The following is a 27635-nucleotide window of genomic DNA, read 5'->3' on the forward strand; positions in this document are numbered from 1 at the left end:
ATATTCTTAAACATGTAATAAATACAAAATAAATAATATTAAAAACAACAACACTCAATCACAGATTCATTATTAAAATAATGCATAGTGGAGAGTTTGAAACTTTGTCCACCATAAGGACTAATATAAGACAATTCCTTACATAAATTATTCATATTAAAATAATAGTAATGATCGAAAAGTATTTATGATAGATATTTTTTTTATTTGTTAATCGCCTTATCTTAGCAATATACTCACTTTCTTATAATTTGTAACACCTGATTATTTACCTTTTTCAAATATTATTGTAATATTTCTTTATTTAATCAGGTTAATGAAACAGTATCTTACAATCATAATTACATCACTAATGACAAAATGACTAAAGCTAAAATTTATAATAATAAAGGTTGAAACAATATATTACACGAACTAGAAATATTTATTAGTTTGTTTGTTGTTATGTGCAAAGCCATGCCATGTGCTGAAATCCGATTTTAGCGCTATTAGCCTTCAGACTTCTTCTCCTTTGGGAACGCAATGAGTCTACGGATTTACAACTCTAAAATCTGGATGGAAACAGCATACAGCCCGATATAGCTTTGCTATGAGAAAAACATAAACAAACACACCCTCAGACTTACCACTGAGCCACTGAAAGGGAAAGGAGAGAGAACTATTACCATTTAAGTTGTAAGATTGAAATTGCTTTGCTTAAATGTATATAGATTTTAAAATAAATAAAACGTTAATTTTCTTAATATCTGTCAAGTGTGTCGAGCGCAGCCCAGTGGTTAGCGTGCCTGACTATAGAGTTGAAGTTACGGGGCTGCGTCGTTTTGCTGTCGCGTGTGCGTTATAAGGGTGATGGTCAAATTCTACTATTCAGTTTGATATTTGTAATTAAAAAATTGATATATGTTGGTGTTGACATGCTGATTTCACTCTGGTCTAGCACATAATAATTAGCGGCGTGTGGCACAGATAGTATTTGTGTTGCTTTGCGCGAAATCAACCACCCAGACCAAATTGTGTTCAAATCTGAAAGCATCGCCCACGTCGTTCTGCCATGTGCGAAGGAGCATCAGTAGGTGAAGTATTTCTATTCCAGTGTAGCAACACGAGTAGCAAGAAATGGCTGTTCGAGGGATAGGCCTACCAAGTTTTGGATTGGGAAAACTTTTTCGCAGGTTTGCCAAAACCGAAAGGAATGTCAATGTTTCGGATTCTATATTAGTAAGTAGAAGGATGATTTTAATGTTATTTTTTTAATAACTCCGTAGCTGTTAAAAGGATAAAATAATTAGGAATTCAGTATAAATAAATTTAAACTTAAAATTAAATACGTCAAGTTAAATATAATTAAAAAGTTAATCACTAAAACAATACTTACATTACATTTACAATAGTTGTTTACACGAGCTGATAATAAAGAGTTTCTCTCAGTCGACGTTTCAAGTAGGTGTTAAATAATTAGTTTTGTAATCCGATAGTACTAATATTTTTTTTATTAAAATTGTATATTAAAATAAGTATTTCTTTAAATAGAAATTTAGTTTTAAAATTCTCCAGCAATTTCACTGAATTAATTACAGTACTATGACTAATAATATGAAAAGTAATACTAGTACCCACATTGTTGACAAACATTTATTAATGTATTCTATCTGTTTCGTGAGATTTTATCTATGAATATATCTTGTGAGATTATATGTCAATTAGCAAAATCATTGTTTTGAAAATAAGTAATTAACGTAGTGGGAAGTATGACCATCTTCTGAAGTACAAGAAATCAGATTATTGTTATGTATCACTTGAACTGTTTAATTTCTGTATTTCAGGATTAAAGTAAATGATTTGAAACACTAGACTGTAGAAAATTCAACATAAAATTTTGATGTTAATATTTAATTTTTTTTTCATAATACGATTTTCTTTTATTTACTAAAGAACTCTTATCAACAAACATTTTGATTGTATGTTTATGATGTAAAAAAAATGAAACACATGTTTGCAACATGCTGTGTACCTGTAGAGACTACTACATGGATACTAAATAGTTTAGAATGTACTTGACATATTACTGTAACCTTTGCTTTCAATTGGAAGCTTTTGGTAACAAGGCATGGTATGACACAATGGCTACGGAGCTCGACTCTCAGCATGCAAGTTACAGGATCAATTCCCATCACTGAATATGGTTATCCTTTCAGCCATGAACTGTTATAACATGACAATAAATCTCACCTATCATTGATAAAGTTGTAGGCCAAGAGTTGGCAGTGGGTAGTGCTGACGAGTTAGTTGCCTTTCCCTGTTGTCTGTCACTTCTTAATTAGGAAAGCTGGTGCAGATAACCCATAAGTAGCTTAGCATAAAATTCAACAAACAAACAAAATTATTAACAATTTAAAGCTTATTGAAAAAAGGGAAGCCCTCTGAGTGCTTAAGTTTAATGTTATAATAAGCTTTAATTAATTAATTTATATATATATATATATATATGTATGTATGTATATATAAAGGCAGTTAAAACTGATTTTCACGTCCTCTGGGCTTGAAACTTCACAATTTTAATTGCTTTAACAAAATATTTCAACAGTAAAGCTGATAAGGATGTTAAAGGTTAGTATTATTATACTTGTATTAAGTGAGGTTATATAGCTCAGAAGACAAGTGATATTCCCTAAGTGTTCCAGTTTTAAGTACTACTTAACCTCAAGTAGTGTGCAAAAAATGAACTGTTAAAAGTGTCACAAATGAAAGTAAAAAATCTGAAAAATACACAACACACAAAAATAGTTCTATGTACACTTTTATTGATATAATCATGGTTTTGGGATAAACTCTTCACCACAATATACTACAGACAAGACTGAGAAAATTATTATTGTAAATTTGCAATTATTTCTGATGCTAAACAATAATCTTTCTGTGTCAAATTAAACATATTTTGGGTACATATTTGCTTCAACAGCAAGTTCTTGTATAAAAGTGTTATTAATGATAAAACTTAATTAATACTAAAATGAAATCTGTTAGCACTGTATGATGAAGCAATTATTGTAACAACCCTATCAAGATTACGTGTGCATCTTTTAAGCACATTTAGAAACTTAATATAATCAGGCCAATTTGTGTACTGATAAATTACTTTCTAATGTTTTTATTTGGGAAATTTATTGATAAATGTGTGCCTAATTAAGCTGCAGAGAACTAGTATATATAATAATTTAGTTTCTTCATTTTCATTTTTTATAACTAAACAACCCTTTCAGTGCCAAATTTGTTTTTTTCATTATGCAATAAAAAACAAAAGAGATGCATCTTTTAATAATACATTACTTGTCTGCAACTCAAAACTGGTAAACGTTAGGCAGTTTGAAAGGAAATACTCTTTTATAATGCTAGTTCATGGTTAAAAATTCCAAACTTGCATGATATTATTCAAGAGGGAGACATGTATATCCACATGGCAGTGAAAAAGTTAATGTATTTAAACATAATGAAAATGTTACATTTATTTTTTATACCCTAATAAGTGTATAGTTTTTCAAGATATAAAAAGAATCTAAATCTTTCATGTTGTTTTCTTGAAAATAATCTGATGTTTGATTCCCTTGTAATTATATACCATATAAACACATTTTTTAATACAAATATCTTTAACACAAAGGTTACTTCACCTTTGGTGTTTAAGATTAGATAAAATTTTACAACATTGTATAGTTAAGGAAATATTTATCTTACTAATAGAAACTTAACAGTTCTTCTCTTCCTATATGTATAAATACTGTAACAGCAGTATTATGATGACTATATATGATTGCGATAGTGGTTGACATAGACTTAGTACTAACCCACTTAAGATTTTTTTACACATTACGATGAATATTTATTAATATAGCTCTTAAAACACAAATTTAATATGCTTAACACTTGTATGTTAAACAATAGGACAATAAAATATACATATAAAAGGTACGAGTTATCTTTGTTATTGATTATTTATCCCTGAAATAGTAACCTGATATACTGTGTATACCATATATCATATTATTAGTATTACAGAAGGCTGTTGTACTTTGACACTCTTATGATGCTACATGCAATTCCTGGTATAAAAATAATGATTTACTAACAAAAACGTGTCTACTAACATGAAATGTAGTATTTCTGTTATTGACATTCATCATAAATGTGATACTTTTCTGTTAGATTATGTATTCTTTGTGTAAAAAAATAAATAGTATATTCATATATATTATCATAACTTTTGGTTTCAGGATAAACATTTAAAGAAGTGATACATTTTGTTAAATTTAAAAGTTTTTTTTCATCATTGATTCTGTTGAGTAATTACTATGTTAAGGTTTACATCCAGATTTAAACAGTGAATGGAAAGTTGATTTTCCATACCTTGCTTTTATTCATTTTACCCACATATAATAATAGAATTCTTGATTTGCCATGAAGTTGTTTCCAACATTTGTACAACAGTTGAACATGCCTCAGTTAGATAAAATTTCAAAAATTTGGAGAATTTTGGAAATTTGAGTATGCAGCTATTATAAGATATGTAATGCATTTCCATTAAGGTATGTATCAGAAAGACAAATAAAAAAACAGAAATCCTTCTTAAACTGCAATATAAGTCTCAAAAAAAATCTAGGCAATAACTAAGTGATCAATGTTTAAAGATTTTGTTGTTGGTTTTTTTATGCTTTTTGATGATTATGCAAGTATGTCATTTATTAGTGTGAAAAAATCACTTGTCTTCCTCAATTATCATGACACGTGCCAAATACAAACTACTATTAACAATATCTTTTAGTGAAACTTGTACAGTATGTATTATCCAAACCTTTTTTTTTTAACCTATATCTTGAAATTTTACCAAGCTTCCTTGGTGTTTTATGTTGAATTGGCATAATTTGCAGTAACAAAGTTTGTTTGATTGATATTAATGTTTACAATTTACTCTTATATTTTTAGACAATAGATTCTAACAAAAATGTAAAAATAAGCTCACAGTTTTAATATATGATGAGTTAGGTAATTTCTGTTGGTCTTTATTTTGATACTTGTTTTATTTCTAAAAATATTGAATTGAGTATTAATTTTATGTATGCTAGAAGAAAATATAGTGTTAGCTGATGTTTGGAGAATCTTACATAATGATATGAATCAAATATGAACACTGTTATTAGATTTGTGTGAATAAAGAATAATCCATACATGCAAGGTGTACTTATAGAACCTGCTCCACAAATCTCAAATGTTTTTTAATTAAAAAATGTATTTTGAGTATTTGAGAGTGTATATACTGAAGTAAACATTCAGTTATATGTTGAATAGAATAATTAGAAGACATAATTTTGTGAAGGTTATTTTAATTGTTAGCTATTAACAAATAATTTCACAACTTCATAGTTTCTTAATTGAAGCTTGCTTCTGAGACATGCATATATATGTGGCTGAACTGATGTTGATCTGATTTATTTGTTCATTTTAAATTAAGAAATCAGAAATTTTTCATTTTATCATTCATCAATATTAATAATAACAAAGGAAAACAAGTTATCTTACAAATCCTTTTCTTCCTGAACAGTATCACTAACTTTTAACATTTCTGTTGAGATAGGACTGAGTTTTATTATTCTACAAGTCAGCTCTTCATTTAAATAATATGTGCCCAACAACTGAAATTATATAAAGAAAAAAACAGATGACATAAAATGTACAATTACTTAGGATCACTAGGAAGCCAAATAAATGAAGTGAGTTTATTATGTAAAAATTTGAAATATTTCAAATATTCCAATTATGATTGGGAAATACTTTGTTTTTGGGGTGTAGAAATAGATTATGAAAGCTCCTTTAAGTTAAATGTAATGACCTGAAGTCAGTTATTTTGACTTTGATTAGAGAGATGTACATTATTTTTTTTGTGATTACAACTTGAGTGTGATAATGACCGAGTTGCAGTGAGGTGCAATGTGATCAAACAATATTTAATTGTAGAGAAACTCACGTTAGAAATGTTATCTTGTTTTTCTGTCTTTAAAGTGAACTTGTGACAGTTAAAATCACCTCAGTTAAAGAACATACTGTGCTTCTAATTATATATTTTTTCAGTCTTAACTGTAATTTACTGCACTTACATTGTGCTGAAATTGATTAGTTTGCCTATTTTTGACTTTGTAAATTATGCATTTTTTTTATTCTGTTGTTATATGCATTTTGAATTTTTGTAATAATTTCCATCTTAATCTTTATTAAAAAAAGCTCACTACAAGTATAAAACCAAACTATAATATTAAAAATAGAAAAAGGTTTTGAGAGTAACATTTTCATTATATGTCATGTGGAATAAGTAGCATAATTCAAACAGCCAACTGCAGCACCGTCAATGATTTATCATGTCTAAGTAGAGTAAACAGTGGTGACGGGAAACCCACTTGAAGTAAAAATGTGTCTCAGGAAGGCTGGTATAGGTATTTACACTTTTACTAATAAAACAGAGAACAATGTTTTGACTTTCTTAGGTCATTTTTAGTTTAATCTTTGAAATGTCGACGTTGTTCTCTGCCTTATTAGTGTTAATACCCATACCAGCTGTCCTGAAATACAAGCAGATTAAACACTCCTTTGTGTTGATTAGTCATTGCAACTGTGATTTGAACTGAATAGTTTTTACCTTCAAACTTAACCCAGAACTTACTAACCAAGAAGTCATTATGAGTTTTATTAAATTGTTTTCCAGTATTCAGTTAGAATATTATTGGTGTATAACTGCCTTGTATTGTCATAGTTAACCTTTTTTTTGCTCTTATGATAATCTTCTTAATTTTTTTTAACTAGGTCTAGTATAAAAAAGAAAAAGTTAGTTAGTTAGAAGATATAATAACAAAACAAAATTAGTTAATGAACAAGGGAAGGTGACCTTAGATCACTAACTATACGTAGTTAATGAAATTAATGAGAACTTTTATAGTGAGATAAAAATTTAACTGTTAGTAGCATTATAATTATGGGAAATTTTTAGATACAATCATGAAAGAGTCAGGATGTTATTCTTCAACAATTACTTTGAGAACCTACTAACAACAATGGTATTTTAGACTTATTATTAATTTCTCATAAAGAATAGGGTAGAGATTGGTGATCATTGCTAAATTACATTTAATGTTTTGCTGGATATGGAGAAAAAGAATAATGAGATTTTGGTTCCAGGTTTCAAAACATTTTTGAAAGATTAGAAAATAATTATCTGCAATGAATTGAGCAACTGGATTAGTTGTAGATGCTAATCAAAAGGAAAAAAAAATTAAACATTCAAGATGGGTATGTTCCTTTATGGATAAAAAAACAAAAGTGGTTGCAATAAAATACCAAGATATAAAGGATAATATTAAAGAAAAGCTTATAAGAAGTTTAAATTGACTGCAATGATGAGAGGTTTGGATGACCAGAAGATCAAGTGAGTTGGTCAAATGGGACATCAAGAAATAAAAAAATATATATACAAAAAGAGATAGGTTGATAATGCAAATGTTAATTGTAAGGATTTATTTGAATACATTAAGGGTAAGCAAATTGTTAGGGTTGGAGTAGGTGTTTTAAGGATGGTACAGGAAGGGTAATGTATGATGCTTATAGGATTGCTGAATAAATATATTCTATTTTTCTTCATTTTCTTTAGTTTTTACTCATAAAAATAAAAGTCCTGGACTAGATAATATTTTTCCAAGACTTTTGAAAGAGACTATGAATTGAATATGTGAGCCACTTGTTACTATTTTTTTCTAACTCCATGAATAGTGGGCAGGTGCCAGAGGATTGTTATAATGGACTATAATTAAATAGTCAATTACTATTGTAATTGAATTTTAAATTGTAATTTTAAATGACCGAATCATTTAAAATATTACTCTTATTTTCAAGGGAGATGATAAGAATTACCCAGTGATTATAGGTCTGTTAGTATTACATATGGACATTGGGCCATTTGGTTTTTCTGTGCTATACTTGCACACTCACCCCTTAAAGAATCAGAAAAGCAAAGCTTTAAATTCACCTGTTGTTTTTAAGGAAATCATTAGTTTATTTTTAGGATCCTGTTAATTGCTGGCTTCCACTAGTTCTGATGGTAATTAATTCCATTAGTCAGTTTCCTTGTAGAAAAAAATAAAACTTTTAAAATCCTACCTGTACTTTATACTGGCCAACATACCCTAACTGAAGGGAGGAAATCATCCACTTTGGCCTGTGCAAAAAATTTTTCTGGCATTGAACTATAATTATAACTGGAGCCTGGTTTGTCTTTTTCAGATTTTAAACTTCTGTTTTCTTGTTTTATTATGTTCAGGATATTAGACAAAGAAGTCAGAGGCCTCTATCTTATCAATCCTCTAGATAACTATGCAAGTTTCATTAGGTTCACCTTTTACTCATTTCTGAAAATAATAATATCTTAACCTGTTTCTGTAAGGATCATTTTAGTAGTCCTCTTCTAATTACCTCTCAATATGTCTTTAAATACATCCTGCAAGTTTGTTAGAGCATTCTTGAGTGAATGATCACAACGTATTCTATTCAGTGAGTTCCAAATGTATTAAACATATGATCCAAATTATATCCCAACTTATTAAAATTAAAGGGCATTTGCCATATATTTGTCCAACATGCCAATTAATTCAAGTCAAGTCATAGTAATACCTTCAGCATACTCAATAAATAAAGTCAGAAAGGCCAAAGATTTTAATGCCATCAACATGCCTTACAAACTGACTAATTCTATCCATAAAAGCAATAAAAAAGATAACATTATTGAAGCAAGTTTTCTCCCTTGGTGAAGCCGTGTTAGTTTTTGTTTATGAAATATTTTGCTGAATTATTTGTAAGTCTTTTATGAGGCTATTTTAGAAAAGTGTTACTGTAAATTCTAATTCACTAGTCTTGTACATTAGAATTCCCCTTGGAAAGTGTAATTAATGAGGATAAAAATTTTAAGTGAATGCTATTCAGTATATGTGAAAATTAATCCATTAAAAACTCATGGAAAAGAAACTAAAATAAATTTGTGTTTTTGGTTTTTATTCCTTGGATTTGTAACACTGAAAGACTGTGTAACTTACCTGGGTATAATTTTGACATATATTTATTTTTAATTTCAGTAATCACAAGATGCAATTTAATATTTTAAGTTGTCATCTGTGTGAACATTTCATGAAATATAAATATCAGTATTTTTCTTTAAAGTGTTGAAAAGTTTAATGTAATAGGTTAATACGTAAATACATAATATTAGAAATTTCGAAATTTAAGCTACATTTTTTTTATTTCTTTGAATGCTGTCTGAACCATTATTCCCCTGAAGTGTAATTATGAAATACAGTTTAAAGCATATAAATTATAATTATTTTATTGCAATAACAAACTGGCAGAGGGTGTTCATTCTTTAAGCAGGTATTGGCAGTTTAGTTTGGTTTTTATAAAGCACAAAGTTACGCAATGGGCCAGCTGTGTTTTGCTCACCATGGGTTTTGAAAATTTGTTTTTAATGTGGTAAACCTACAGACTTACTGCTGAGTCACTGGGAGTGAACAAGTATCAAGTATTAATGTGATATTTGTGCCTTCTTAGGATTCTGATTAATGTGAAAATCTTAAAAACTTCTTGATCTTTAAAGAATGTGTACACACACACACTTATCAGATATAAAATGTTTTTATTTTTACTGGACTTGCATATATAAATGTGTACAGTGTGGTAATGGGCATGTCATTATACACAAACTGTTTATGTAAATACAGATAATCTATTCCACCATGTCCATATAACATCAACAATATATTGGCTTTATTTCACCCTTATTTAATACTTTGTCCTCAATTACTAACAAACAAATCTTGTATTATAATATTTGCTTATAATGTGTGTAATTGATATGAGCATGCTAGTAATAAGATCTTTATAGTAATAAGAATATAATTAACAAAAATACAATGAACCTTAAAAAGAAAAGAATTCTTTTAAGACTACCATTCTAAAATTTAGATAAAATCTGTTGAAATAAACATGTAACCAGTGCATACATATTTATCTTAGCAAACTGTTCAAAATCTCCAGACCTACATACATATTACAGCATTACCAAGTATACAAGAATTTTTCTATTATTATATTTGTTATGCCATATAGTTTTCTAAGAACATGAAGAAACTTTGTAACCTACATTACCTGTTACTGCAACATACAACAAGTGAAAGTTGCTGCAGTGGATTACCTTGACTTTATTCCATAGGCTGTTAGCTTGTACATACACTCTGTATGTTTTTGTAATTTTATGTTACATGTGCTGTGCACAAAGGTCAGAGGCATATTGTAAATGATATCTTTCTCAAGGTATATGGCAGGTTTGACTTTTAATTAGTAGAGTCCCACTTGAAAAAAAATTAAAAGAGAAATAAATTATTTTAGTTTGGTTAAATAGTAGTTTGGGGATAATTTTTTTCTTTCAAGTAAATTTGGTGGTTTGTTACTCTTTAGTGTTCAAATTGAGATACTTTTAATTGAAACAATGTGTCATCTTCATTACTAAGATAATGTGTTTATTTTTCTCTTGATTACACATATTGTCTAAAAATTTTTCTGCAGTGTGTGTACTTCTGGAAAAATAATAAAAGTTTTGTTACATTTCATCTGCAAAGTTATTAAGCTATCTTTAATTAGTTTATCAGACTTATTGTTGATATTTAGGTTGTTTAATGTTTTTGATCAGTATTATATTTTGATTGAAATGTTTTGTGGACAAGGCACCATACAGTAAGATTATAAAACTTCCTTAGGCTTCATCATTAGAAGTTTAGATGTGAAAAAACTGATATAATTTCCTGTGCTTATGAATATTGTTATTTTTATATACCTGTGGGATATTTGTCTTTTTTTTTTGTGGCTTTCTCAGTTTTGTTCCTGAGATTTATTTTATTGAGTATATTCATCTTTGATAGTTAGAATTAGAAAATCCTAATAGCATTTGTGATGTTTTGAAAGTACAGATGCTTTTGTATTTCCAAAAGCAGCTGTATATATTTGTTACTTGGTTATCCTATTTAAGTTGTAGTTCTGGACATAAGAATTCCATGCAAGTGCACAAATTAACCAATAACTTGACATTTTGTGCATGATATAACTGACTTTGTTTACAGATTAGTCAAAATTCCTTCACAAACCAAAAAAGAAAGGAACAATTTTTTTTCTCCAACTCATTTACCAGTAGCTCTTGTGAAGAGAGCTAAGCACATAAGAAATAGTAATTTTGTGGAATACTGCAATTTAACAGTGTTAAATGTATAGTCTTAATAAGTTACAGTAGATATAACTGTATGTCATTATTTTTTGGTGTAGGAATTGTACAGTAATTTCATTTTTCAGTTAAGAAAGAAACAAAGTGTATGTTTTTGAATATTGTTCTTTGAATTAAAAGAAAAGTTAATTACATCAGTCAAAAAACAAGCAAACAAACAAAGACATGATAATTATACACCTAAAAATATTGGATCATGTTTTAATACATTATGATAAATAAATCACCCTCCTGGTTCTTGGTAAATCGGTATATAAAACGCAGAAAACACTAAGATAAAACATGCATTTAACACAGATAATGCTATGATGTTACACTTAATCCTATTCAATAAAGTGTTTCATGCCTAATTTGTTAAATACTTTTGTATAAAGTGAGAGACAACAATGCCCTATATGTTTCAAAGTTGAAATAGGTCAAATCTGTTATATTATGATATGAATTCAATCAACATGTAATTATCTGAAATGTAAAAGTTGTTAAATATTTAGGTTTATAGTTTCCAGATAGAAAATGAAATGGTGCTGTGGTACACCAGAACAAGTATCCTTCATATATTTACTTAATTACCTCTGTTGCTACTTTTTTCTCATGTGGAATAAAAATAAAGGAAACTTATTGGTTGCTGGGAATGTATATTGATGGATTAGGGTCTTAGATATAGAGTTCTAAGGCTATCTTACAGGCTTCAGTGGTTGAAACTTCTGTAAAGAGGGATATGGCATCAAAACTGGCGATGAAGACAAACTTCATGTTCAACAACCACAACTATATACAAAGGAAACTTTGTTGATTGGTCCAATATCAGTTAAGTTCTTCAAGAGCTTTAAGTATGCCATAAAGGTTACAATGAAAACAGAGGTATGTGCAAAATCATAACGAGCACTTCAAAGCCCCCAGTGTTTCAGACTGTCTTATGATTATTAGTTACTGATGAACACATGTGACAACCTTATGGTATATTACAGACAATTTTAACCAGAACATTTCTATATGAAGCTCCAACTTTGATGCATCTTTCATAATAAAACTGATTTCTGAAAATTATGAGTGATGAAGCCACAGAAGGGCTTGTTCTGTAGATTGGAATTATACTAATAAAACCTATATGGTACTTTATACAATGGACATAAAGAAAATATGTTGTATGATCATTAAATGTGATTAGTTCACTTTTTTTTTTTACTCATGCAGTATTTTTGCTATAGAGTAATAAGAAACTAAACTTGTTTGGCGACTTAAATTTCATATTAAAATCTGCCCTTATGAAGAAGAAAGTGTATATGTGTTTATGTATGTGTGTGTGTATATATATGTTTGTATGCATGTGCATATATATCTAGAATATTTAACTTGTAGACACAGACAATTAAAATTACTGTTGTTCTTATGGCCTAAAATTATACCGAATTACTCTGTTCGGAAAAGATAGCGCTTCGAAAATTCTAGGTAAAAAAATGTTTACTGCACGTTTAATGCCATGTATTAAATTTTTCTGTAGTATCTCATAATTTTTTCCCTCGTATGTTTGTCTGTGAGAGATCTTCCAGTGACAATATTTATTACCCTACCATCTGGCATAGCAGTTGTAGTTTATTTTTTTTCCATTAACTGCGTTAAGTTGAAACATACCATTGTTATAGAAAAATACGGCTTCACAAAGCTTTATCACCGCCTCTCATTTCTTTATCGGTTTTTGCAAGTTAAATTGTTGCTGATTTTTTTTTTTTTAACTAGATGACATTTTTAAACTTTGAACAACCGTATTCCTCCAAAATTTAATGAGATAATTCGTGGCATCAAATATTACGAACATTTAATATAATTTTTTTTAATATGTTATTTATCAGAAATATGTTGAAATCAGGACCCCACATAAACATTTTAATGCTGTTGTACATAAAATAAAATTTGTAAACATAATCAGTGATGACGAGAAAACCCACTTGTAGAGGAAAATATTTATGTAAAAACGGCTGGTTTAGGTTTGTCACCTTCACACGTTTTCGAACACTGCAAATTAAATAAACACAACATAACCATAGAAAACACCCAAATACTAAATAAATAAACAAGCATTAACAAACGCAAAATTAAAGAAGCCTTATTTATACAACAACTCAAGTCCAAAATAAACCAATACAAAAGAACACCTTTATACCTAAATTAATAAATATAATCCGACATCTAAGCACGCCCTCTACATTCCTATATTCAGTTCCACAACCCCCTTCAAACATGTGGTAAGCTATTGGTCAGTTACATCTTTCTTTCTTTGTGAACCTGACGATGACTGAAAAAGGTCGAAACGTCGTTCGCTCCTGTACATTAAAAAAAATTTTCTCAACCCAAACCAGCTGCTTTTACATATATATTTGTAAACATAATTTATGTATTTGTGTATTTTTTAAAAAAATAGTTCATTTACAGTTATAAAATCTAAATGATATTTAAACGACCCAAAAGAATGATCATATTTCGATTTATATTATCTTGTCAAAGAATAAACTGTCATAATTTTGGGTTTTGGTGTTTCAGCTTTATTAACTTTTTTTCTTTGCATGCTTTAAACGTATCACTGTTGAAGCTAATACAGTACACAAATAGTATTACAGAATTAATTTTTATTATACGATTTTTAAAATTAAAAATCCAGTGTTCATCACAATAAAAAACGTTGGATCAGCTAATAAGGATATGCAACAAATTCTTAGATGTGTTTTGATTTGAACTAATTTAATAATTATTTCATATTGTATTTGATATAGAATCGCTTTGATTTGATTTTACAAAATTTTTTACAGGTGATTTGCAGTTTACTTTTATATTTGTTGCTGGACTGTCGTTGCCTAGTAGTTGTACCTTGACCGAATTATGATTGTTTGTTTGTTTGTTTTTGAATTTCGCGCAAAACTACAAGAGGCTATCTGGCATGGCCAGGTGGTTAAGGCACTCGACTCCTAATCTGAGGGTCGCGGGTTCGATTCCCTGTCACAGCAAATATGCTCACCCTCCCAGCCGTGGTGGCGTTATAATGTGACGGTCAATCCCACTATTCGTTTGTAAAAGAGTAGCCCAAGAGTTGACGGTGGGTGGTGATGACTAGTTGCCTTCCCTCTAGTCTTACACTGCTAAATTAGGGACAGCTAGTGCAGATAATCCTTGTGTAGCTTTGCGCGAAATTCAAAACAAACCAACTCAATATCGGTAGCAGACGATTTAGTAATAATCATACAGATAGTATGAGATGAGCGGGAAACGGTAGACGGACATAGACAAAAGAGTGTAAAGCCATGGTCAAGGAAAAGTTCGGCGTGAAGTTAACTTAAGTAAAAGTGACAGGACTGACGATTAAGATAGGCCTAACATTTAAGATGTTATAGTAGAAAAAAAAAAAAAGAATAATAATTTATTCCGTCAAACATGGTTTCAGAGTAATTGAATCAGCCTGAGTGCACTTTGATAAAAGGAACAGAAGATATTTTGAAGAAAGAAAACCAAAAAGTTACTGGAAGATCTGTATACGCCTGCGACACATATAAGTGAATGATTCACAGAATACTAATGGATAGAAATATGAATAGGTTGTTCGGCTGCTTGTCAAATTAAACTCCAAAATATTTGAAGGGACCTAATTAGACTTTTGATGAGAATAAGAAAATCATATAGTGTTTATGATATCCCTATGATCACTGTAGTGTAAAGAATTTTGTTGTACATACATTAAACTATTTTTGAATGTATATATATATATATATATATATATATATATATATATTGAAAACATGTGATGTGCATGCTGTTCATTTATTGTTGAATTTATCGCCAACAAGTTACAGACACTTTCTGTAGAAAAATCCCAAGTCCATCAACAATAGCACAGTATATATTTATACTACAAAGATCTGTAATTAAAAGCCTTTAACTGACAACTGGCGAATACAACCTTAATATCTGACAAACCAGTCCCACACTTTTGCTATTGAGTGTGAAGTACGGATAATGGCGAAATTTCATTATCATTCAGACAAGAGTTGACGGTGAATGCTCCTTACCAGCTCTCTTCCATTTGAGCTGTCGGTTCAAATTGGGAAGTATTGTGCACAGATAGTACACTCCCATAGTGATTTTTGTATGTGTTTGTTAAATGTAGTTTTTTCTAACTTTATTTCAAACATTCCATATCCTATTATTTATCGTTTGGATTATATTTGTTTATGTTAATTTAAATTTTAATACGTATATATTTTTTCGTCAAAGTGAAATCTGTTGACACTCCTCCATCATGCACTGTACAGTCTGACACAGAGAAATAAACTTTTACTTGTTAGACGTGTTTGTTAAAAGTTTAATATATGTATCTTTATATACCTACATATATACAAACTATTGTATTTTATTGTAATTTTGAGAATGGAAATTGTTTTATAGTTAAATTGTTTATAAATAATATTCGTTGTTTTTTTTAATGTAAGTTTTTTGTTGTTTTTTTTTTTAAATATATGCTAATTCAAACGTAAGTTCAACCTGATATAGTACTACTGAACGAGAATTCGGGTTCGCATTTTTGCCGGAACAGTAAAGTGAATAATGTTGAAGCGAAAAATGGCGCACAGTTTTACGAATAACGTGAAATGTGTGTCGTAGAGGTTGTTGGATGAAGTTTGTTTTTCAAAACCACTCAGAAAATTATGCGTAGGTAGTAAGCTGTGTATGGCTGCACGTGTGGAAGACAGAAACAACGTCATTAGGTGGACGTAATAATAGGATATGAGTAAATACAAAGATACCGAGAACATAATAAACCTAGTTATAGAAGTCGGCTGTAGAGACTATAAAGACCTTGAATTTGCGCACTTAAAAATATACAACTACGTGCTTGGACGACATGGCACCGCCAAGAGATATTTCCATCTGGGTTTTACTGTCCCAAAAGACATGCAGCGCAATGCTGACAGAATCCAAGTTTAGTTTTTAATCCACATAACTTGGAGAGCCCAGCCAGCTAGCTCGCTGAGTCAGCAACACCAACATGAACATCCGGAAATAGAAACTGTTCTCTTTTTTGTCTCGCATTATATTGTGCAAATGTGTAGTAGAATTAAAAATCACAAATTAATGTTTTCAAAATTTGTATATTGATTTTTGCATGCGTAGTTGTTTAATCACACACACATTTACACACAAAAAATTCGAAATTATCTTCCTCAAGTTCAGTTTTGGACAATTATATATAGATAATTTTATTTAAAATTTTTGTATGACCCTAGGAAAAATATTATAGGTTATACTAACTTTGATTAAATTTTCCTGATTATTGATTAATTTTAGGCTAAAACATATTATACTATTGTATCCTACTACGATTATCAGTTTTGATCTAACATTACATAATGCCAAGTTTTGAGATAGACAGTTCATAGATTTTTGCTTGGAAAAATGTGCTTTTTTTGTGAAAGTAAAACAGTAAAGGCTAGCCAGTATAGCTACGTGGTCTAGGGGTTAACATGCTTGTCGTATGAATTCGAGGGTTTATGGTTCGCTGCCCATTGCTGTTAAAACGTTCTCTACGCTTTGGGAACTGTGGACGCTCTATTAAAGTCGTGGTATCCAAAGAATTGGTGATGGATACCGTTGACTGGTTGCTTTCCACTTACAGTATCTTTGCACAGTTAGGGACGACTATGGCATCCCAGCCAGCTATTGTAACAAAATAGAGTCCGTTACTGGAACACGTACACGATTTAGAACAAAATCACAAAACGTGATAATACATTATGATGTTGATCGTAAAGTATTTTAAAATCGTTTTACTAGAAACAGTTCAATTGGTTGCTATAGTATTAGAAGTAAGGCCCAAACGTGGCATATTGTTTTACGTATTGGACTGTAGATCCGAGGGTCTTAAAGTCTGAGATTGTGGTGCTACCAAATATGCTTCACACTTTTAGTTGTAGAAGCGTGTTCAAATGACACTCTTTAACTGTTCGGTTCAAAGAGGCCACTTTAGATGGCGAGGGTTAATGGCTGGTTGCCATCTGACGTGTCCTTTGTTCAAAATTAGACAACATTATGTGCATGAGGTGTTGTACAGCTAAACAGACAAGTGTTAAAAGCCACTGTTGATTGTTATAAGACGAGTTGACAAGCTTTGTTATTTGCGAGTTTTGTATAAGGAGAATCATTGTATTACGCATATGGATGTATTGTGTATCCACATTTTAGTTTTTGTGACGAAATGCACCATTTTGTTACAGTGACGTATTTAGGTAGTGGCTAGAGGGGGTTCAGCTCCAGGGCACATGGTTTTAATGGGGGCTCATTGATAATTTTATTCAATGTAAAATTATATAGGATGTAGGGTCTACACAACCTTAAATCCGTCACTGTTTTGTTGTTTAAAAGGTTTTACATTTTCGAGTCCTTTACGTGTTTATACATCTCGTGTTGTTTGTGTACCATCTAAAATGTCAGTGGGTTGTAAAAGTTTGGTAAGTTTTTCTACAAGATTATTAAAAAATGTTGATTTCAAATGGGTAATAGGAATATTCAAGGAATTTGAAACAAGTAGCTCAAAGTGAAAATGCAATCATCAAAAAATAAACTAACAATGCTAAGGTTTGAGACATAATTTTCTTAGGCTGCAAATACGTATTTTGATTCCCTTTATAAAAATGTAATGTTTAAGGGAGTCAAAACAGGATTTGTAGCTTGAGGAAATAATGTCAACACTATCTCAAACTTTAAGTTTATTTGTTTAATTTTTGACTATTTCAGTTTTGCTTTAAGCTATGTATCTTGTTTCTCTGTTTCTTTGAAATTCCTTACTCCCCTTTTCTAATTAACAAACTTTAATGATCTTTTTATTAATATAACCTTTCCATTTCTGATGGAGTTTTGGTCGTGACACTTTTTCGACTTTCTTATACCTAAGTTTCGTTAACCCTAAACTTTGGTCGGTCGTCGTCCCTGCATACTTTATCTAAAACTAAATATTTGTTAAACGAAATATATAGCTAAAAAAACTTCTGCCACTCTTTCGCCCAGAATCGTCATTTTCTGATTGCTTTGATTCTTGATATTTTTTACAATCAGCTTCAAGTATGGTTATTGAATCTATTTTCAGTATTTATAAGATTTGCAATCATGCAGTGTAAGCTATCATTCGACATTTTACCATCAGCCATTACCGTGTTTACCGATCTGACGCTCGAAATTGAGCCCTACGCTGTCTTTTAAACAAGGGCTTAAATATATTTGTTGTGGGAGATAATCGATCATGTAGTGGTAAAAAAAATTGTGATCCTGGCAGCAGCGTCATGTCCAAAAGTGCAGAAACCTTGTATATAAACAAATGATATGTGACATCAATGCAGTTGGGAACATTAAGTTAATAATTACTGTGATAAATGTTCCATGCCTGTCATATAAATATTAAATTACATTCACGGCCTGCATTTAGATTATGAGACTCCAAACAAACAACAGACTGCATTAAAACGATTGGGTATGAATCGTTATACAGCTGCTTTTATTTGCTAGTTAGTCAAATAAATTTAAAATCTACACATCACAATGCGCGACAATACATTTAGTAATATTGTCTAGGTTTTCTTACAATACTCCATCATTTTTCCTGTATGCTGGCGTAATAATATTAAACAATTATAAAGAAGAACAAATGGAAGATTCGTACTACGAACCAGCTTTGTGGTTCGTGGTACACAAGTGATTAAATACTGTTTGTTTTGGAATTTCGCACAAAGCTACTCGAGAGCTATCTGTGCTAGCCGTCCCTAATTTTGCAGTGTAAGACTAGAGGGAAGGCAGCTAGTCATCACCACCCACCGCCAACTCTTGGGCTACTCTTTTACCAACGAATAGTGGGATTGACCGTAACATTATAACGCCCCCACGGCTGGGAGGGCGAGCATGTTTAGTGATTAAATACAAAAATTCAAGCTTTTGTTTTGTAACATTTGTTCCCATTTTGAAAAGTGAATGTTTCTCGTACGAAAGGCTAATTCCAGAGCTATACACGCACCCAAATTAAAATAAAAATTATGAATTTATTAAAGTGAAAATGCTCCATTATTAATGTTTTTAAGAGCAAAATGATTGCTTGTAACACTTTCAAGTAACAGAAGCAAGTGTTTATCACAAATTTGTACACACATTATTGCTTTCTAATTTAATGTGTAACGTAATAAAAGTAAGAACGAAATGTTTGGTTCACTGAGCTTGAAAAAAACATTTTTTTTTCAGAAGACAATTAGTGCTTTTAAAATTTATATTGCTCTTAACCTTTCTCATACCTTGAATAAACTTGCCAAATGAAATATTAACTCTCACGTAGAAGATATTTGTAAACGTTAGCATTAATGGTTTTTATTAGCACTAAATTAATAATATATATTGCAAAATAGACATTTTGTTTGAAGTCTAATTATTGACATCTCACCTTTCGCTCTGATGTGGAATAATCATGAGTTTCGTAATCATATTTGGAGATTTGGAGTATATATATAACAATTTTGTGCGTATTATATACATATGATCCATTATATGTACTAGCCTATTGCTCGTGGCGCCAGAATTCACTTGGGGTGCCAGCAATTGGTAGGGATGACAGTGCATGGTAGCTATGAGCGATTTGCAGCCTAATATAATAATCTCTATTGAATTCTGTTTTTTTTCTTGTCCAAAGACAAAATACATTTACTAAGCTATTGGTGAGGAAAGTGCTAATTAATGGTAATACTTACCTAGAGCCTCAAGAGCTTGCACCTTACCTTATCATACACCATTCTTTTGGTGGTGTTCACTTTTTTGTTTTTCTTTTTTGAAGCCATGAACAATACTTTTTTTTGGAATACATTTTTTCTCAAGGAAGGATATAATAAAATCATATAAACATGAAAATAATATAAACTCAATAAGTAAAGAATTTTCAAGAATGCTGATTCTCTTACATTGTTCGTTTTACCTTTCATTTTACGTTACTTAACAATGATTTGAGTAGCAGGCAGGAAGGGAATTGTTTGTCTTTCATGTCAATATATTGATGACAATATCTGGGCTTGCAACCGGCTATAGCGAATTTCCCTTCTACCCTGCCACGCATGTAGGCAAATTAATTTTTATGTTTCACCAACAATGATACTGATCATGTATCTTATACGATGTAAAACGAAACTACAAACCCGACTAGGTTTACATCAACAAAGTAAATAAATGTGACAAAATAGGTCAGGAGTGCTTTGAGAAAAATCGTATTTAGTAGAGTTTTTTTTTCGAATCTCAAAACGCACCATCAAAGAACCGGAAATGGCGTTTCATGACGTCATAGATAATACAAAACTTTCTAACTCTGTTCATCGCTTTATAACTGTGCAATTCGTGAAAAACAAGTATATCCGCGTGTGACATATTCGTGACATCATATCTGCCTCCTACGTATTTGTAAACAAACAGCACCGCTTCGGGAATATTTTCCCAAGATTTTATTTTCAGTTTCTAGCCACAAATGACAAGCTTCTCTCTTGAAAACTCGGTAGATACTTGAAAAACTTATAATACATAACTGTTTCTGTCGCTATTTATCCCTTTATAACTCCATAAACGTCGAATCTGTGTCTGACTTATTCACCTTTGTTTTGCTCCACTACGCTCAGCAAATTCAGCTGCCCAATTTTTTTCTGTACATTCGAATGGAGAAATAAATTTCTCTGTGACGGGAAACTCGTGATCCTTACTGCAAATTTACATTCACACAGGATCAAAACTTCGCGAAGTTGGGGGTTGCACATCGCGTAATAAAAATTTCCAGTATCATACAAATTAGCAAGAGTTTCATTATTGTATGATCATGACGATGTGTATGTGTTAGCATCTATCACTCAGACTTGGCTGGCTCAATTAACGTAATGATTTAACAAAATTAATTAACTTTTACAAAGCAGAGTATACAATTAACACCTAAAACGTTGTTGGCGTTTTAATAAAATAAAAAAGGAATTAGAGCATTATATAATGGTGTCCTTTGTACAAATTTTGCTTCCTTAATGGGCGTCTCGTAGCGGTAAGTCTTCAAATTTACAACGCTATAATTACGGTGTTCGATTCCCTTCGGTGGACATAGCAGATAGCCGGATGTGGCTTTACTATAAGAGAAAACATAATACCTTAATGGGTATCCTCAGCTAGCGTTTATAATGCTTGTACTAATTCATTGTGTACTACATTATTTTTGCTACTTTTAATAATATATCTTTTAAAAGTGCTTAGGTTATCGAAGCTATTTAATTGTGATACAATAGTGTTTTTTATATTCTATAAATGGAGTAATATTTTTCAGATAATGGAAAGTAAAAATAAATGTAAAAATCTAAAAGCGTACTTTTATAAACAATCTTTATTATACATGTCCAAAGCACGTCGTAAATATGGGCAAACAAGTTATGCACACAGGACGGTGGGTGGGGTCAAACCTTTATCTTCCTGCTCTTTTCTCTCAAAAATGCTTTTTTCTGTGTAATGAAATTGTCAACAACTACGAAAAGATACAACTGATTTCATACCATGCTTGCTATGAGTTGTAACAAAACAAAGGGTTTCAGATGTAATATAAATGGAATACAGAGACTCAGACTTTAAAATATAAAAATAATTGTGATATACTGTTAAATGTTAATATCCAAAATTCATTGTTTAGATTTATATCATAAAAGTGTTTATAATATGAATTGGATGTGAATAAAAAATATTTCCTTTACTTGAATGTTTATTCTATGTATACCAGAGGCAAGCTATAGTCTCCATAGTTTCTTCCCCCAACAAGGTTTGCTTTTTGATTCTTGAAAAGTGTTCTTTTTTGTTAATGAGCCCACGCCATTTTAATGTCCTCTGCAAATTAGTAGAACAGACACTTGGGAGAAAAAACGAATCAAAAATCATATGCGCCTGTAAATGAGTTTGTTTTGAGAACGTCCATTGAGTTGGCATAAAATTTTAAATTTTACAGGTTTTATCCCTATATTTGTTCTTTCTCTAGAGATAAGCCAAGGGGTGAAATTGTAGTTAAATCAAGCAATATGTAGAGGTCGCTCGACAACATATAAATTTCCTAAAATCGGAGGAAAATGGACCCGGCTCTCTTAGTGCTGGTGTCAAGACACGTCAAGGATAAGCTCTTTGACGTCCTTAAACTGTTTTCAGAATTTGTAGAATCTTGAACAAATGCAGTCATGCAGTGCTTCCAAGATTGGCCACAAAGGATTAAATCATGTTAGTTGACAACCACTGTTAACAATACTGGTGGAAGGAGTGGGACGTGTATTCGACTCGAACAAGGAACTTGGTCACTCCTTTCTTCAGTGCTGCTTTCTGGAATCATGTACAAGAAGTCTTCAGTACCCTCTTCAAGGATCAGTTTTGTATCTTCGATCGCAGATGAGAATTATTTGAAGCGGCACGTGGAATCCAGAAAACAATTATCTTCTTTCCTTTCCCCCATTTGAAGGAATACCATGAACGAGATTATTACAAGAAGTTGCTGGAACTCTTTCTGTATTTACTTTTAGTTTAATCAAAAATTGTAACAACATTATGAATATCGTATTTATGTTTTATGATTGAATAAAAGTTTGTAAAATTCTTTATTCCCTACTTAATTTTTGTGCAACAAAGAAATTAAACAGTTCTCCATTGAACAGGTGGTCGGGAATTCAAGTGCTTTGAGCGACCTCTAAGGATTATTTAATTTATATCAAATTCAACAGGAATCGTTTTTTATTAGCTGGTAATAAATTGAAGGGGTAAAACATAATATATCTTCATTTTTAAATTTCGCCCCTATAACTAAAAAATCACCCTAACATACTTACATAAGATAATCATTTGGAGGTCAGTAATTTTTCTGAAGTTTCACAGAAAGAACAGTAACTCGTTTCAAATATTTTCCATTAAAGCAAAAATTGAACTATTATGAGTTGGATCAAGTAATACGAAAGCAGTTATCAGAAGGTATAATTTTTTAATCTGTGTAACAGGAATTGGTAACGTACGAATGTTTCGTTACGCAGTTTCATTCGTTAAAAGCGCGTGTGTGTGTTTTTTGTTAAGCGCAAAGCTACACAATGGACCATCTGTGCTGTGCCCCACCGCAGCTGTAAAGTTTGTGTGTGTATGTTTCTTATAGCAAAGCCATATTGGGCTATCTGCTGAGTCCACCGAGGGGAATCGAATACCTGATTTTAGCGTTTTTTTGTTTTGTGTGTAAGCGCTATCACATAAGTTCTATACTATGCAGTTTCATTGTGTTTGGCCTGGAATGGCCAGGTGGTTAACTTGCTTGACTAGTAATCTGAAGGTCGCGGTTTCAAATTCCTATCGCACCAAACATACTTGCTATTTCAGCCGTGGTGGCGTTATAATATCACGGTCAATCCCACTGTTCGTTGGTAAAAGAGTAGCCAAAGAGTTGACGGTGGGTGATGATAATTATCTGCCTTCCTTCTAGTCTAACACTGCTAAATTAGGGACGGTTAGCGCAGATATCCCTCGCGTAGCTTTGCGTTAAATTCAAAACACAAACAGACACACAAACAAAACACTAAGGTTGAAATTGTTTTGTTTTTTGTAGTACACCGGGCGTATATTTCGTGGTTAATGTATCTGGATGCGAAGCGAACGGTTCGAGATGGAATGCTGCCGAACAAGTTCCTAACTTTTAGCTTTAGGCGCGTTGTGGAAGGGACAATTACTAGCATTATTTGGTGACGGCGAGTACTACTGGTTTACCATCTTCTGTAGCTCTATTTAGTCAGTAAATCAAAAATATGGAGGTCCATACGTGAATCTCGGAGTTCTCTGACCTACCTATCTAACCGGCGTATGCATGAGATAACGTTCGAGTTGAAAATTCCAATTCATTTATGTTGTAATTAGTACCATAATAAATATCCCGCAAAATGTTTTCAGTAGCCTTAAATCAGCCCCTTTAGTTCAATTAACAAATTGAATGGTCTTTGTCCTTATTACATATATTTTTTTTATTTATTAACGAATTACGTATTTTTGAAAGTATTTACATTTAATAAATATCATTAGTATGTTATCACGGAAATAATAATAGGTTAAAGCAGAGTTGGAACTTGTTTGCTGTTCTTTTGGATTCGCCTTTCGTTCGAAATAACAGTGCATGGTATTCTTCGAGGTAAACTGTGAGCGATCGGGTGATCATATGAACTGAGAAATAGTAATCTATCGGCAATCTAAAACAATGCTAGTCGTGTTTTTTCAACCTATTGATATGTATGTCCAGCTTGTAGAATTAGAATATTTTTTATATTCTGGCTGAATCAGTTATTTTCCCCTTCTTTATATGTTTTTAATTTGTACCTTGAATTAAAGGGGTTTATACTTCTAAATGTTCTCAAGTATTATTAAAGAAATATTTCATGATTTATTCGAAGTCGTACTGGCTGTAGTAGTATGGTTTATTTTACTATACATATACCACATATAAAAAAAAATCGTTGTTTTTCGGAAGTGCTTCCTGTAACGTAGCAGAGTTAAATACGCCCCTTTGTTAAACTCGAAATCATTATGTCAATATGATTTTAGATTATACACATACACACATATAAATTTTAAAAAATTAAGTATGTGGGTAGGAGATTTACGCTCTTAGATAATACGTTAATTTTATGTATTTGTGACACAGATATAGAAACTACACAAAAGTGTATTGCAGTTAGCAAAAAGTTAGCACGCATTACATGTAGCTTGAAAATTGGGAGATTCTAAAATTAGCTCACCTTTCAAGACTAGTTCTTCTCATTGGACTTCTAACATTAGAAACCGGGTTTTGATATCCTTAATGGTCACAGCACAGATAATCCATTGTGTAGCATTGTGCTTCATTTACAAAGAAGCAAAACATTTCAACATTAGATCACTACCCAAGAAGGATAAGATCTGAATTTATTTCCTTTAAAATGAAATCTTCCTGAACATTTCCATATATATTTAAAGCCAAAATGTGGTGCAAGTTCTCTTTCTGTGACACTGTTTCCGGATACCGTGAACTCCCACCCAAAAATGTGTTGAAACGAAATAAGAACTACCACCCATTTTTATATTAACTATAAAATCATATATGTATTTTGACCTTTCAACTTAATCTGTGAACGTAAGAGACCTGTGTATTGGCAAATTATGATTTGTAATAGTTTTCATCAATATTTGGCTAGATTGTGTAGCTGAAGTCAAGACAGTTTTTCTTTAATGTAAAAGAGTTAAAATTGATTTGACTTTTCTCCACAATTTAACATTTTCAGTTAACAAGTTTCTTAAATTGTCAGTTTACAGCAGTGCAAAAGTAACCAGTTATAGATGTAACTAACTCCTTTATGGACAGACATTCTACTTTAACAGAAAGCTAGTTTAATACAGAATTTAGATTTACGGTAAAGTGAATGTTACTTCATAATAACTTGCTACTTGAAATAATACAAGCTAAGTACACAAAATGATAAGTTGAATTATACATAACTCAAGCTTAATGCTGACATTAGCTGAGTGTTATATACAAGAGTAGATATTGTTGTGAACTTTGTTTTTTATCACGAATAAAATCTGTCTTGTTTGGTCCAGAATTAGCGTGTAAGTACAAATGGTTACAAGTAATAGACTGCGCATGTGTTAGACCATGTTTCATTTGAATTTAACTAAAATATTCAGATTAGTTTCTCAAGGTTTATTATACAAAGCTTATGATAACCGACTGTATAGTACATGTACATAAATATTCAGTGTAGTTTGCGAATGGATGCATGCTTATTTTTTATTACTAAAGTAAAATAACGGTCTTTCCTAAACACTTGTATTAACTAAAAGTACCAGTTTATGGCAGAATTTGTACAGGACTGTTAACACATCTGAGTGGAAGGATTTTGTTCCAATTTTCATGTTGTATGTATGATGGTTGCTTTTATTAACTGACGCTTAGTTTTTTGCAGTAACTGTTTAACTATGTAAAATGTAACAGGTTCATAAATTATGAAATTCAAAGATTCATATACACGTTTTTGTACTAAAACGGGAAATACGTTACACAACTTCTGATTTGATATCACTGAATGAAACTGCCTTTGCATGTAAATGAAAATCTTTCACTTTTTTTTTATTTTTTCAGCTTTTCGATTCAGACTTGAAGAAGAAATCTGCTACGACGTGTTAAACCTTGTAAGGTGAACTGTTAAGAGGGGTCAATTTTTCCAGAAAATGAAACCCACCTTTTCTTTTATGGGTGTCGAACAAAGTACTTAAAGCAGTTTCCTTACTTTTTAACGAAATTTATTAAGCCTGAACAATAAATATACAGGGACCTTTTATTAAAATACTGTAGATAAGGGAATAAAACTGTTAACTCTCCCGAAATTAGACAATTTCACTACGTAATATTAATAGAATTTATCCACAGATCTTTAAAGTAACAGATTCACCTTCATTAATGAATTGTTTTTCGTCATAGGGCTATATATTGAGAGAGCAGGTAGTGTTATATGACTATAGTCTGTTAAATTCTGGGAGCGTTTTAAGATAGGAAACCTACTTTCGTAAATAAGTATTTTGAAAGTGGATAATTCCTGTGGTTTTATAGCTAACTTGATTGTTGAAAGTTTTTACAATAATGCTGAACACACGTAGCATTACACAAAGTTTGGAACATTTGTTTGAATTTGATTGGTCACTGTTGAGACCGAATATGGCACGGACGAGAAAATGAATTAAATACAAGAAAAGATAACCTGGCAATGTTGAATGCACTTAACAAGCAGTACTATAAATGGGCAGGAGCCTCACCGCTCCACTCATTTGGACCGTAGTACACTAGTACACGACCAGTTTGTCTGTTACAAAGCACCTGTGCTATGAGAAACATTAAACGCACACTTTGTTTAATATTTCACATATTTTGTGCCCAATCTATTTGTGTACTTGAGCTGTTATTCGCGGCATTAAGGAGGTAAAAGTTGTAATAAAGTGGAACCATTTTCTCAATTACTTATCTGTTTAAATTTAATCTTTGGAGATAAATGAGTTTATAAAATTTCATTGGAACTTGGTTGAATTGCTCTCAACAGAACAACTTATGAAGCAAACAACGGCGCTTTATATGCATATATATTTTATGGAAAATAATATTTTAATGAAGTTAAGTAATGAAATTATAAGGAAGGACGGCGTTAAAAACAGCAAATTCAAACCTCTGACT

The 27635-nt window shown here is 31.2% G+C and overlaps 1 protein-coding gene and 1 long non-coding RNA gene across 6 annotated transcripts in view; both read left to right on the forward strand.

Annotated features, from left to right (window-relative positions):
- Positions 1 to 531: 531 nt before the first annotated feature.
- Positions 532 to 27635, forward strand: part of LOC143246291 (calcium uniporter protein, mitochondrial-like) — a 58852-nt gene continuing 31748 nt past the window's right edge. For 4 of the 5 annotated variants that reach the window (XR_013025905.1, XM_076492761.1, XM_076492759.1 and 1 more), the window contains exon 1: positions 532 to 1218. Coding sequence is in view for 3 of the 5 variants with exons in the window: in XM_076492761.1 (XP_076348876.1) it covers positions 1117 to 1218 (102 nt within the window). In the remaining 2 variants the exon portion in view is untranslated. The remainder of the gene's footprint in view (positions 1219 to 27635) is intronic. The other variant, XM_076492762.1, reaches the window with a different exon arrangement.
- Positions 1231 to 12492, forward strand: LOC143246294 (uncharacterized). Its single transcript, XR_013025906.1, has 2 exons — positions 1231 to 1440; positions 11860 to 12492. It is a non-coding gene; the product is annotated as an uncharacterized LOC143246294 (long non-coding RNA).

Source organism: Tachypleus tridentatus, chromosome 3 (assembly GCF_004210375.1).
Source record: "Tachypleus tridentatus isolate NWPU-2018 chromosome 3, ASM421037v1, whole genome shotgun sequence".
NCBI classification, from domain to species: Eukaryota; Metazoa; Arthropoda; class Merostomata; order Xiphosura; family Limulidae; genus Tachypleus; species Tachypleus tridentatus.